This window comes from Vulpes vulpes, chromosome 8 (genome assembly GCF_048418805.1).
Source record: "Vulpes vulpes isolate BD-2025 chromosome 8, VulVul3, whole genome shotgun sequence".
NCBI lineage: Eukaryota > Metazoa > Chordata > Mammalia > Carnivora > Canidae > Vulpes > Vulpes vulpes.
In genome coordinates this window covers 79,478,509-79,493,516 of record NC_132787.1, presented here as the reverse complement: position 1 = coordinate 79,493,516, position 15,008 = coordinate 79,478,509, and the positions used below count along the sequence as shown (strand labels likewise).

Genomic DNA, 15,008 nt, shown 5'->3' with positions numbered 1-15,008 from the left:
TATTCATTGAGCATGCACTGTGTGTGTATATGTGCAAAGCACCAAAGCCAGCACTATGGGGATTATAGAGATAATTGCACCTGCACCAGATGAACTGACAGTCTTCAAGCAACTCAAACAGTTAGCTAGAAAGAGTGAGAGGACATTCTAGAAGGAAAGAATGGTGTGCATAAGGCATAGAGCGCTGCTGTTTCCATTTAAGTTCACCTACGAAACACTTGGGAAATTCATTAATATCCAGATAACTGGGTGTCATCACCAGATGTACAGTATCTCTAAATAGAAAACCCAAATTTGAACTTTAGCAAGCACCCAGCTGATTTGATAGAGGCAGTCTTGGCACCACCCCTTAGGGTACCGGCATAAAGGGCAGAACTAGGTAGGGAGTAGAACCAGCAGGGGGTCTTCTGAGCAAACACAGATTGCAGAGCAAAGCACTTAGGTGAGGTACTGGATAGCAGCGCCTAAAAATTAGAGGATAGGGGATCCCTGGGTGGCTCAGCGGTTTGGCGCCTGCCTTTGGCCCAGGGCGCGATCCTGGAGACCCGGGATCGAATCCCACATCGGGCTCCCGGTGCATGGAGCCTGCTTCTTCCTCCGCCTGTGTCTCTGCCTCTCTCTCTCTCTGTGACTATCATAAATAAAAAATAAAAAAAATATAAAAAAATTAGAGGATAGTGTTTCTTGCAATATCAGTAAAATGTTGATGTGAAATAACAGATCAAAAGAGCTTTCCTTCTCACAGATTAGGACTGCAGATAGCATCAAAATATAGAACCCCTTAGTGAATCAAGGGGGAAGCAGAAGAGATCTGGACAATGGAGAATATAGGAGATCTCATGGGCCCCCAAAGAGGAGGTTAAAGCATTGGGAATAACATATCTACTTCATAATTCTGCCAAGGGTTTGGCAAATTGAACACTAATAAAAAATAAATTTATTATTTAAAAAAAGGAAAAAATGTAAACAAACAAACAAACAAACAAAAATTTGCCAAGGGTTAGTTCTGCTCTCTTTAAATTAGAAACATCTAAGGATTGCTAGGACACTACAACCAACATGTGACAAAGATCCAGGATAAATGGAAGCCTTTGGAGACCTTCCATCCAAGGTCCATGCACAAGTCCTGAATAGAGTAGACAATATGTAGAAATAGAAACCCCAAACCTGAATCCTTGGGTGGTGTGGAAAGTTGTGCTTTTGAAATTATAGGGTCTTTACGTGCATCACCCTTCCCTCTCTTTACCTCAGCTCAAGGGTAAATTTTGTTGTCGCTTTTGCATTCTAGTCTGCCTCTTGGGACTAGGGATGTTTAATACAGAATCTAATTTCAACCTATGTGATAGGAACATCCAGCATGTTTTTTTTTTAAATCTTTTTTTACCAAGGAAAATGCTGGTTATGTGAGCAGAGGCTGGTGAATTTCATCAGCTTTTTCCCTGAGTCATTAAACTTCATCTTCAAGTAGATTGCTTTTCAAGAGATGGAACCCTATCAACTTGAAGTTTGAGTCTTTTAAATTTTCCTGCATAGTGTTAAATCATAGTCCTTAAAAGAATAAAATGCTCTTAAGAAAAGCAGAAGAAGGAAGTAAAAAGAAATATTTTTATTTTTTAAAAGAGTTTTTATTTATTTATTTATGAGAGACACATAGAGAGAGGCAAAGGGAGAAGCAGGCTCCCTATGGGGAGTCCAATGTGAAATTCAATCCCAGGACCCTGGGATCATGCCCTGAGCCAAAGGCAGACGCTCAACCACTGAGCCACCTGGAACCCAAGAAATATTTTTTAACACTCAAGTTGATAGATGCTCATGTAATGGTGACCCTTCATCAATATTCTGTGCTACAATTTTCTAAAGTTTCTGACAATCTACACAGTGACATGGCTTTAAAACCAGGTGTATATGTACATAGAACAAGTAAAGTTTTTTTTTTAAAGATTTTATTTATTTATTCATGACAGACATAGAGAGAGAGAGAGAGAGAGAGAGAGAGGCAGAGACACAGGCAGAGGGAGAAGCAGGCTCTATGCAGGGAGCCCGAGGTGGGGCTTGATCCTGGGACTCCAGGATCGCGCCCTGGGCCAAAGGCAGGTGCTAAACTGCTGAGCCACCCAGGGATCCCCCAAGTAAAGTTTTTAAAATGGAAGCAGCTTACAAAGGAAGTAGCCAAATTTTAGTATTTAGAGGAATAAATTGAATAGCTTATGCGAAAACATGAAACTTTTACACAAATCCCCAAGCACAGTTTATGAAACATACAGTTTCTCCATGAGATAAAGCATCTAGTGAATATGCCCTTTACACCAATCCCTTTACACGTATATTTGAAGAATTGTTTAAATTTTGGCTGAAGGGTTACGGTTTTAATGTTAGTAACTATGCCAAGACCATTATGTTATGGTTTTCTTGTGATAAGCCAGGACTGGAGAAAAGCCAGTGGGGAAGATTGGAGAAAAAAAGTCAGTGGAAGAAGAAATGCCAATCATCTGATTATTTAATTAGCAAGTGAAGAGAGTAACTTCTGCCTTTTAAGCAAGAAATGTTTTCATCTGTATCAATGACTTATGCAAGAACATTCATTCACTCATTCATTCAACAAACCCTAAATGTCTATTACGTGTCTGGAGTGGGAGAGGCACTGGGGCTAGAGCCATGAAGTAAACAGACAAATCTCTCCCCTTCTGGAATGTATTATGCAGCAGGGAAGACAGATGACAGACGTTAATTTAAATTATTTCGAAAAGAAACGTAATTATTAACTCTAATAAATGTTGTAAAGGCAAAACACTGCCCTACAAGAGTAACTAATGGAGGACCTGACCTCCTAGGGTATTAGGGAAAGCTTTGCTTAAAGAAATAACATGTGAGCTGAAAATTAAGATAGTCAGCAGGAAGCCAGGCAAAAGATTGTTGGGTTGCCAGGTCTTGGGTTAAACTTTTTGCAATTCACCTTCTGTGTAATGGTGATACTCACAGACCTTCTAAGATATGCTGGGAGATGAGATCATGTTTAGAAAATACTCAAAGCCAAAGCCAGGGGGAGGAGCACCTGGGTGGCTCAATTGGTTAAGCGCCCGACTCTTCATTTCCGCTTAGGTCATGATCTCAGGGTTGTGGGATCCAGCCTCACAACAGGCTCCTTTCTCAGCGTGGAGTCAGCTTGAAACTCTCTCTCTCCCTCTCTCTCTCTCTCTCTCTCTGCTCCTCCCCTTGCTTATGCAAGCTCTTGTGTGCTCTTTCTCAAATAAATAAATAAATAAATCTTAAAAAAAGAAAAAAGAAAACAGTCAAAATGGCTTCTGTAAGTTTTTTGACTTGCCCCTCTGAGGTCACAATCACGTAATTGCAGTTAATTTCATTGTACCACTCTGCTGGGGGCAATGTGGTGGGAAAAAGGATCATTGGTCTGGGAGCCAAAAGAAATGAGTGCTGGTCTCAGTTCTCCAGGACCATTTTTTTTTTATTATTATTAATTTATTGTCAGTAAGAAAGACTGGCTAATGGTAGTTTTTCAGTAAAAACCTTTACAAGACCATTGCATCACAAATATACAGACACTATAAAAATTGTGTCATGATGGTTTTGGTTTCCTGTGGCACTGGACATGGCATTTGCCCTTTCTCAGACTAACCTGTAAAACTGGGGAATTTTGCTAACAATAGGAAACTGTGGTACCCTAATCCCTTGCTTTGACATTCAAGGTCATCATCATAATACAGCACATGTCTATGTTGCCAGGGTTACTGTTCCTGGTAGTCAACTAAGCTACCAAATAAAAATTACCCAAATATGCACCATGTTTTCCTTTCTCATGCTTTTCTACCTGCCTTCCATGATCCATCTTAAATGTCCAATTTCTCTTTATAAAACTGTTTTTATTACCAGGAAGGCCCCTGACAGCCATCTAACTTTGCCTCTACCCCCTTTCCCCAACACGAAAACTCAGGCCACGATAATTTAAAAGACTTTTTCAAAGCCACACGTCTCAAATTTGATAGAGTTTGGCTCTAACACAAGGTCTTAGATTCTAGGCCACCTCTCTTCGCAGGACACCAACCCCAACTGCTAGGATTCTTCAAGCTCACTGATTTTGCCTTTGCATCTCTCACTATCTAGCAGTGTGTCGGGAGTTGGCAAACTACAGTCAACAGGTCAAATGTAGCCTGCCGCATATTTTTATGGGGCCCATTTCATTAATTTTTTTTTACTTTTTTAAATAATTAAAGCAACAAAAAAAGAATGTTTCATGATGTGAAAATTATAGGATGTTCAAATTTCAGTGTCAATAAATAATATCTTAGGGCACACAGCATGCCTATTCATTTAAGTATTGTCAATGGATGCTTTCATGCTACAACAGCAGTGTCGAATAATTGTGACAGGCCCTGTGGTCCACAAAGCCAAAAATGTTTACTATGTGGCCATTTGAAAAACAGTTTTGTGACCTGTGGTATATGTCATTATGTATGTCCTTATCTTCCTCCTCTCCATGGCAACCTCCCACAATCAGCATGTACGTGTAAAGGCACACAGGCAGAGACAGAGACTCACTATTCATCTCAAGGAATAAGAGCAAATCCTTACTGAGCACTCACATGCCAGAAACCCTGCCCAATGTTTTACAAGTATTAATGTATTATGCCTCACAAAAACCCCAGATGGCTTCTTACCGTTATCATTTCCATTTGATAGATGAGCAGAATGAAGCAGAGGAAAGCACCTAGCATGATGTTAGATATACCATTTGTTGAATTCAAATAAATATTATGACTGTCATGATATGCCTATTGACCTGAGAGAACTTTAGCCTGACTATTCTAGGGTTCCTCATTCTGTTGGTCAACACCCTCAACCTAGAAGGAAAAGTCATCATTGTCTTTCTACCTTGGGGAATCATTAAGAGACATCCAGGGACTCCTGAGGCCAGAAATCACAGATACGTTTCTGGAGGCCTTCTACAGGATCAGACAAAAAAGGAAGATGTGACTTTGGTGACATGGCCTCAGAGCCCTAGATATGAATTCAATCTGCTCCTATTTCCCTCTCAAAAGTCATTTACTTTCTATGACCTTCATTTGCTCATTTGTTTAAAAAAAACTGTTTGATCTCTGCTGTGATCCCTTCCAGAGAAAGCTGTGGTTCTAAGCAGCAAGAGCACGAAGAAGGAGAAGCTAATCCTAAAAGGGGCTGTTAACAGTTGCAGGACCAGGAGAGAAGAGGCAGTGAGGAGAAAGGGGAAAAAGAGCCATCAACTCTGCCCAGCACCAATTCATAAATTTCAGCTTCAGGGAACTCCCATCCCCCAACATCTGGCAGGTGGATTATTTTGGAAGAGTGGCCTTGGAACTTCTGAGAGGCATTTGATATGACTTAGCACCTCCCCAAACTCTATCCTTTCACTCCTGCCGGATGCCGTTCACTTTAGAGGCTCTACCATGGTCTATGCAGGAAGTTTAGGTTTGTGGGAAGGGTAAGCAGTTGAATTCTCTAAACTTGCTGTTAGGACTAGATGCTATACATCGAGCAGGGCAGAGCCACAGCTGACCCTGGGTCCTGTGCTTTATGAGAAGCAGGAAAAGTTCAAAGTTCAAGAAGCTCAAGAGAGAAAGCACCAGAGCCATTCAGTGCCAAAAAAAAAAGGGGGGGGGGGCGAAACAAAAACCACCTGTAACAGCCCAGAAAACATAACCATCAAATTTAAGGATGGTCTATCCTTTGTCTGACTTCTCAGACTTTTACAGTGTCTCTCTTTAAAGGCCATGCTGGAAATTCATCCTGAATTTTGTAAAATACACATGTGTAGTGGCTTATGCTATCATTTGTTCCAAATCCACTGTTCCCATGGCATGGTTCTGACCGGGACACACAGCTGATTTTAAAAGTCTAGAAATGGCCCTAACATTGCCCCAGGGTTGTGCTTGGCATAAATTAGCTGGGTCTGGTTTACATGTTTCAAAAATGGCTAGGCTGTATTTATGTTATTTTATTTATTTTTGAGAGAGACAGCACATGTGTGTGCATGGTGGGGAGGGGCAGAAGAGAGTCTCAAGCAGATTCTGAGCATGAAGCCCCACTCGGGGTTGAATGCGGGGCTCTATCCCAGGACCCTGAGATCATGACCTGAGCTGAAACCAAGAGTCGAATGCTTAACAACTGTGCCATCCAGGGCTTTATTTCAGAAGCCTTTTTCACTCTTTAAAAATGAACTAAAATGCCTCTTCCATGAAGCCTCTTCCAATATTCTCTTCTTCCTTTCAACTCTACAGCATTTTGCTCATTAGACAATCGTAGCAATATTTCTCCATTGGCCCAGCATTTAGGTGTTCTAGACCATGACATCCTGAAGAATAGAGAACGTGGCACAATGAAAGTAGCTTGTGAACAGTATCAAAAACTGGTACTATCGCCTATTAACTCTCGAATAAGTTATTTAACTGAGCCACTGTCTTCATCTTTATTTTTTTTTTATTTTTTTTAATTTTTTTAAAATTATTTTTATTTTTATTTATTTATTTATGATAGTCACACAGAGAGAGATGAGAGAGAGGCAGAGACACAGGCAGAGGGAGAAGCAGGCTCCATGCACCGTGAGCCCGACGTGGGATTCGATCCCGGGTCTCCAGGATCGCGCCCTGGGCCAAAGGCAGGCGCTAAACTGCTGCGCCACCCAGGGATCCCTGTCTTCATCTTTAAATCATAATAAGGATGCTTCCTTGCAGGGCACTTATGAGCATTAAATGAGAAAACACATTCAGAGTGCCTAGATTGGCCCTGGGCATACAAGGAGCACTCAGGAGCTGTCAAATAATTCCTCTTCATCATCTGCATTGTCTGAAAAGCCCAGCACAGTGCCTTGCATACAGTAAGTGCTCAATAAATGTCACGGTTGGGCTGGAGTAAACTGCCGAATCACCCTCTTGGCTGTCTGACTTCATTTCACTTTAGATCCAATGAAGAAACTATTAATTATTTTTGACTTCACGTGTAATGACACCTAAGTGATTCTTTTTTTTTTTGAATTAAGATGAATTTTAATATTTAAATTTATTTTTCTATGTCTACTGTATACGCAAGCAGCCATTTGTCTGAACTGGCATCGCATGTGTGTTTTGTAGGGTACTGGTATGAATATTCCAAGATGACATATAGTAGAAGCCATTCAAGATTTTAGGGATATCATTGGGGAACATTCACACTGGGGAACATAATTTGCCCCTTCTCAGAGGAATTCAAGAGGCTAAGTTTTCCAGAAAGGATCAGATTTTTTATATTTTTGCTGTGCCAGAAGTAAAATTTCAGCATGGAAGCGTATGTTGTCTCTGCCTGGCTACTCTCTACTCCCCCACAGCGGCCCTGTTCCTGGGCAGGCAGGTCCCTCACACTTCCCCACCAGAAGGAGCCACTGAGGGCACAAACAGGGCACCAACCTAGTTTCAAACTACTTTCACTTCTCCTGTACCTTCCTGTGTTTCAGGCCCTCAGGACTTTTCTGTCAGCTGACCTGATAAACCAATACAAGTTAACGAATGAACAGATGTCAGCGGTTTATAAGAATTCAGGGTGGCTCTTTCCTATGTGGTGTCATTGTATTTTGTTAGAGATCTACCAGATAGAATGACTTTATTCAAGCGAATGTCTAATAGTGAGAATTTCTGATTTTATGTTGGTAAATGGATAAATGCTTCCAATCCAAGGATGTTTTGCCCACCCCCGCCCCCACCAGATCACTTTAGAGGCGGCTGCCTAAAATGTACTTGCCTTTGACCACACACACATTTCCTTCATTTTCTCTTTCCCTATGTCCTCCTCTTCCTCTTGAAATTGGCTAGAAAGTTTCAGGTAAAGAGGGGGCACCTGAATGGCTCAGTGATTGAGCGATCATGTGCAGGGCATGATCCTGGGGTCCTGGGATCAAGTTCCGCATCAGGCTCCCCGCAGGGAGCCTGCTTCTCCCTCTGCCTATGCCTCTGCCTCTTCTGTGTGTCTCATGAATAAAGAAATAAAATCTTTAAAAAAGAAAAAAAAAGTTTTTCAGGTAAAGAGCAACTGATTCTCTTGAACCTCTGTCTATCTTGTTAGGTACCATACTCTCTTCGCTACGCAGATCAAAGGACAATCAGAGATGTGGATATAAAACACTTAGAGTTCAATCAGAGTTGTCAGCAAGGAGTCTACACAAAACACTGGAGGCAGTGAGGGCTGCAAGCAACTGTCTTCCAAGTTGAGCCAACACACTGGAAGAAGGCACCTGATCTCCTCATTTGTATTCTGGACTGCTCTTGATGAAAACATGCCAATGAGAGTAGTTTACCCCACAAGTCTCCAGTTCAGAAAGTAGGTTTCTGATTTACAAACCTTACTGAAAACCTAATTATTAATTAGCTTAAGTCTTCAAAATATGTGTCGTATAAAATATATTTTGTGGTGTGTGTGTGTGTGTGTGCACGAGAGCCTGGGGAGGGAGGCAGTGAGAGAGAGAGAGAGAGAAAGAGAGAGATGGAGAGACATAGACACACAGGGAAAGAGGTATCTTTTGGAAGAGAAAGAAAGAAAACTGAAAATCATCTCACTGCATTTAATGAGGCCCCACCGGACTAGCTCCGAGTCCAAATCAAAATCTCAGAGGCCAACTCTGAAAGCTCACATTTCCCAAATCTATTCCATCCCAATGGGTCAGAAAGCATCTGACATTTACTTCCACTAAATCTCAACTATGTCTCCAGGGGATAGACATCCCTTTGTTCAGAGAGAAAACGGGAAACGGCTAGTTCAGGAACCCACTGGCTCGGTTAGCCACAAGTATTACTGGGATTAGAACCCAAGTGATAGACAGCTAAGGGAGCTGTGAGTGATGTGAGCTGTAATTCTTAAATCTAGGGAAAGTCAGGGAGAATATTTGCCACAAGAGGGAGCAGGAGAATTTGATCAGATGGGAGACTATCTGGTATAGGTTATGGTGAGGGAGGGCTCTAAGTATGAGGTATGGACAATACTAGAAGATGTTCTGGCAAGAGACATCTATCCCTTGTGAGAAAAAAAAAAGCAGGAGGCATGAAAGGAGCAACAAGAAGAGAAAGATTGCAACACGTTGATCCCTAAATTCTCAGCAAATGTAAAGCAACAATTTAATTTTTGGTTCAAAATGACAAACATCCACACGGCAAAAATATAAAACATACAAGGTAGAGGTCTACCACCCTCTTTTAATCGTATATTTCTTATTCCAGATTTAATTTTTATTTCAACTTGCACCTGGTTTATTTCCATGCTGATGGGGTAGACTGCTTGCTACCTACCTTTATGATATGCTCCCTCTACCTGAAGACATCATGGAGAAAGGGCTCCTCTCACTGAACTGCAACACGAAAATCAGATGGCAAAGTTCTAAAATGCACTTACTTTGGGGGAAACATATCCAGGACCTAAATGAATGCTTTAACTTGCTTTAAAGCAGGAGTGCAACCTCATTGGATCTGCGGAGCTTTTATCACTATTTATTTTTTCAAAGAAACAGATTAAATACTGAGAGGGAAGAAACCATGCGTTTACTTTGCAAGATAAATAAAAGTCTATTTTTGTCTGATAAAAACATGTTAAATATAGCTTGCTAACAAAATGCTGAAGCTCTCTTGGAATTTTTTTTTTTTCAAAACATAGTAAGCTTCAAAGAGCAATTAATGTAATTTCTGCATACAGTCCTGACTACACCTTATCTTCCTTCCAGTGAAAGCACTGCTATCACTCTCTTCCCCTTCATGGTCAACAAAATGGTTAGCTAGCTCTTAATCTTAATCCAAAATGATATAGCAGAAACCATTAAATAGTCATGATAAAATAAATAGAAAGATAGATGGATAGGTAGGTAGGTAAATATATAGACAGACAGACAGATACAAAGCACAGCCTTCATATTCTTTTAATTCATTACTCTCCTCTTCAGCCTTATTAAGCTTTCAAGACAGAGTAAATTAAGTCTGATTGTCGTGGACCCTTGCATCCTCTGCAACCCTTGCATAGCTCAACAGTCAATAATCGTTTACCTCTATCCAGTTCCTTATTTCCCTAGTAATTAATCATTCCATATTCAATACAAGACAATAGCCATTTTAGGGGGAAAAAATCAGGGCTCTTTTTTTTAGTAGGTGGGAAAAATCTTAGCAAAATAGCCACCAGAATCAAATGGAATTCTTCAAGCAGGCGGAATTTGTAAAATGAAAACCATTTAAGAAAACACATCTTGCTCCTTGATGAAGTGAGTGGGTCTTCCCCCACCTTCTCACTCAGAGGCCCCAAAGATGGAGCTAGCTCTCCCTTCCTTCCTCCTTTCACACCAGCCTAAGCAGCCAATTAAGCAAGTTTAGAAAACCCATAGAGCTAAATCCAAACGACACAGGATTTGAAAGAGGAACCTAAAAGCGATCGCCCTTATTCTGGTTTTGTTTTCTTATCTGAAAAGAATTAAACATCTAGATACATTTCCACCCGCTTTTCCAGACTTGCTGCAGGAGTAGCTTTGAGAGAGAAAGAGAAAACATGTAAGTGTGTGTGTGTGTGTGTGTGTGTGTGTGTGTGTGTGTTTAGGGGGGCGTGGGTGGGAGGTATACTTGCAGAATCCCCTCCTGGTTGCTCCCCGTTTCCCCATTTCCCTTAGCAAATCTTCACAGAGATGCTGGATTGTGGGTGTTCAATTGCTCATATTTGGAGATACTCAAAGCTATGCCTTTAACCAGATCTGATCAGAATCTCCACCTACTCTGCTAGCTCCTCCATGATCTGGATGCCAGCACTGTCTTTACCACATCTGTCATTTTTTAAAAAGCTTCTTCCACTACACCTCCTACTGATATCCTTTTTTCTCTTTTTAGTCTTTACACCTCCAGCAGGACAAAGTTTGTATTGTTATAGTCACAACCACTAGTGGCTGACTAGCAGGAGAGATACAGAGCGCCAGCAAGGGAGCCAGGCTAAGGGAGGGTTAAACAGATACCCAGTGCAAAGCATGACTTTATTTCCAATGACTGCGGACACCATGCACTATTGCTCTCTTCAAAAAAAAAAAAAAAAAAAAAATTCTTTGTTAAATTTGATCACTCTGCTTTCAACCCAACCACTGCCACTTTGTCTGGAGAGGGAAATACAAATTGCCAGCCCCAGTCATTCATCAAATAGTCAAAAGAATCCTGGGGGGGGGGGGGGGGGGGGGGAGGCGGATTTTTAAAATCCAGGATGCACACATACTGTATTTTTAAAAGCATCAGCTGGGCAGATTTGGTTTCTTTAGCCGAATGTCCACCCATAAGACCTCCCTGTTCTTCATTAAGGAGGAGCCAAGAAGGATATCCTCACATCTGAGAACACAGACCATTTCCCCAAGAGCCAGCAAAGCTCCAGAGGCAGATAATGCAGCTGCAAAGTTCCCTTTGAATCTCGTGGGGGGAAGATGCCTGTGCGTGCAGAATCCCCAACGCACACCCCTGCGGAGCGCCCAGAGACCGGGACCCTTCAGCCCACTCTCCCGCTGTCACCCCCGACCCCACCCCCGCCCCCTTGCCTGATCCGCCCGCCCCGGCCACAACTCCCTCGTCTCCGCAGTCCGCGGTGAAGCAGCACCCGGAGCTGGCCGGAAAAGAGACTCGCGAGCGTGGCCTTGGGGGGAGACCCCAGGGATTACCGGCGGGAGGGATGACCGCGGAGCCGAGCCCAGTGGGTGGGGACGCCCGGCTCCCCAGCAGCGCTGCATTCCGGGTGCACTTAGCTCCTCGCGCCCCGAAGCCCCGGAGCCCAGCGCCAGCGCCGTGCAGGGCGCAGCATCTCCCTGAGCAGCCCTTTCTTCCTCGGCCGGCACCGGCACCGGCACCGGCACCGGCACCGGCAAGGCAGGCACACTCACGCCCAGACGCACCAGCCCGAGCAATCTCGCTCCCCGACAAGCGCGGACACCCCAGAAAACGTGCAGGGACACACGCGCGCGCGCGCACACACACACACAATTGAGCAGCTGGTTCTCCGCCAAAGCAGAGGGAAGTGTCGCCTCACGAACAAGACACGGAAAATAGTTGGCGGCAGCCGACCCCATCCCTCCCGCTGCCCCTCGTGAGATCCCACCTGGTTTGGGGGGTGTGGATGGCCCCTCCGCAGCTCCTCCAGCTCGCAGGCGACGCGGCGCACGCCCTCCTTTTAAAGAGCTCCCGACCTCGGGGAAGAGGTCGCCGGCATCTCGGGGGCAGCGCGGAGCGGGCGGCGGCGGGCAGGCTCCCCCGTGCAGCGCGGCGCGAGCGGCGGCGGCGGCGGCGGCTGCGGGCAGCCGGTGCGCGCGGGCGGGAGGCAGGCGCGGAGGCCGCGAGGCTGGGAGGGCCGGGGCCGGGCGGGCGCGCGCTCCCCCTCCCTCCCGCGCACACTCGCCCGCCCGCCGCCCGCCGCCCGCCGCCCGCCGCCGCCGCCGAGCCCCCGCGCCCTCCGCGACCGCCCCGGGAGAGGAGCCGGCGCGTTTCTGGAGCCCCGGGCGGGCGGGGAGCCTTTCCAGCCCCCCGGCCCCCCGGCCCCCGGCCTCCGCCGCCGGGAAGGCTTCTGGATTCGCCCCCGGCCCCGGGCCCCGCAGTGCGTTCCGGCTCCCTCGGGCACCCGGCCCATCGGTCACACGCGCGGACCCCGCTGCAACTTTTCCGTGCAACCTTCCTCGGAAAACCCTCACCCCGACTTGCCTGCCCAGGTCTCACCTCTGAAATGGTTAATCCAGATAGGTCTTTCGTCCCCCGCCTTCCAGCCCTCTGCTAAAGCGAGCGTCCGTTTAGCAAAGGGACCTGGGGATGGATCGATGATGTTTCTCTTGTATCTTCACTGGGTTTTTCCTACGTATAGACATGCACAGCAGAACCGTGGCGAGAAGCTGCTGACACAAGCAGAGGAGGATGTGGGGGGTGAGGGGAGAGGTATTCCCCAGCCAGGATCCCTGAAAGAGGCTCCGGGTTGGTATTTCCCTCAAAGATTGCGGCTCCTCACCTGGGAATAAAGGCCAAGGAGCTGTTTAAAGCGAAAGCCGCGCCGGCTTCTAAGCTACACAGAGGAGTAAAAGATGAGCATTAGGGTTGAGTTAGGAAAGATCTAATGCAGCAATCGACGAACCATTCATTGGCCTTTCCAAGAGAAGCATTATCATTGCCAATACATCACTTCCCCATAATTAATAAAGGAGCATTGCACCAGGCCCTTGCTCTCTTGACAGCTCATTCATCCTTACAAATCCTTAATGACTTGGCAGGATGAAAGGCTAGACCCACTGTGGAGTTCACAAACCTGGCTGCACATGAGACACACCTGGGAAGCTTGTTAAAAAGGCAGATTTTAGCATCTCATCTTGAGACTCTGGTGGTTGTCGTTCTCAAGAGTGACTCCAAGCTTTTGTGTTTAAAGCAGCAGTTGACATTCACCAGTGGTGTAGCTCGCCTTGGTGTGAGGGGTCAGGGGCTGCTGTATGGAGGCGATGACAGGATCAGAGCACCAGGCAGAAAGGTAAGTCCGTAGAGCAGTCCTCCGCACTGCTTACCGTGCAGCTCTGTGGGGCCAGGCCACAGGAGAAAGGCGATTCTGACCCCAGGAATCCCACTGTTGGACTATAAAAATCCCAGTGCTTAGGCCACACCCCAGACTGATTAACTTGGAATCTCTAGAGGGGTAGGACCCAGGCCTCAGTAACTTTTTTTTTTTTTTTTCCCTAAAGATTCACTGGTTGATTCCTACTTCTAACCAAGGTTGAGAACCACTGTTCTGGACACAATACCCCCTCAATCCTGGAATGCGCATATGAATCACCTGATAATTACAGTTTCTTATGTGGCAGATCTGGAGCAGGCCTAGGATCTGCATTTCTAGCAAACTTAACAAGTGATGTTGGTACTGCCTGAAGGAGGACTGTGCTTTCATTAACAAGGATCTGCTGCGTCCATCTAGTGGTGAAGGATACACATCCTGATGGAGGAAACCAAGCTACTCCTTGTATATTCCCAGGAATCATTCATTGTCCCCTAAAAACATTTTCCTTTCCTGGCTAGGAGTTAAATGTTCTTGACTTTCCACAGACTTCGTTAGACCGCACTGACTAGGAGGTGTAAACAGAATGACATGTGGGGGAGACGCAGAAGGTCACCATCTCTCTGTGAGAGTATGTCCTTAGCCAAAAATTACTTAGGGTACTGATTTCAAGGGAGTGTGAGAGGCAGACATTTGGCTCACACTCAGTGAAAAGGACTTGGAGAGAAAAGTGGCTGCTTTCTAAATGACACAGAGTGTAGCATGTAACTAAGGACTCCTCCCGCGGGAAATAGGACCAGGCTAGGCGAAAGAACTGAGCAATAGAGCTAAATGCAAATATGAGTGGACGACAAGTCATTGGAACAGCTTCTGTGGAAGGGGCGTGGCCCGTTCCTGCTCTTAAGGACCACTCAGTGAGAGCTCAGACTTTTTGGAAGTATAAGCATGCTTGTGACCTGGGTGACACTAGTCCTGCTCTTAAATGTCTGTATCCTGGTGGTGCCCAGTTTGCCTTGTCTGTAACTGGCAAAGCATTAAGGCTCTACCTTGCTCCTTGTTATTCCTCTACTTTCCCAGTCTAGTCTGCCATTAGATTAGTTTGGATTTGAGGGGGGTGGGGGATCTACTTGAAGGTCCTCTCCTTACCTAGCACCATTGAAATGCAACCTCATCTTAGTGATTTGGCACCCTTTCTGATTTGGCTTAATCTCTGAGTATATATATATATATATATATATATATATATATATATATATTAATTTTCTTTTCTTTTTTTTTTTTTTTGTCTTTTATTTCTCATTAAAGGCATTTTATAAGGGTTCCAGAGCCCCAGGCAAATCAAACCTTTTGCTCCCTTCTAAATGTCATACATGACTGGATTTTTATTGCAAGAATTATCAAAGGCTACATCACTGGCACAAGGCTCCAGGTAAGGAAATAGAGTGGTTTCTGCAGGCTGTGGCTTTGGAAAGAAGAAA

The 15,008-nt window shown here is 44.8% G+C and overlaps 1 protein-coding gene across 25 annotated transcripts in view; it reads right to left on the bottom strand.

Moving 5' to 3' along the window:
* The window catches only part of SLC8A1 (solute carrier family 8 member A1), a 375,587-nt gene that overhangs the window by 308,902 nt on the left and 51,677 nt on the right, over window positions 1–15,008 (bottom strand). For 4 of the 25 annotated variants that reach the window (XM_072767220.1, XM_072767231.1, XM_072767235.1 and 1 more), the window contains exon 1: window positions 12,109–12,349. The exons of 4 other annotated variants lie outside the window; for them this stretch is intronic. Coding sequence is in view for 8 of the 21 variants with exons in the window: in XM_026018960.2 (XP_025874745.1) it covers window positions 11,675–11,743 (69 nt within the window). In the remaining 13 variants the exon portion in view is untranslated. Of the gene's footprint in view, window positions 1–11,674; window positions 11,990–12,108; window positions 12,350–12,719; window positions 13,112–15,008 lie in introns of those variants that run through there. 17 more of the 25 variants (XM_026018956.2, XM_026018961.2, XM_026018958.2 and 14 more) reach the window with 8 other exon arrangements.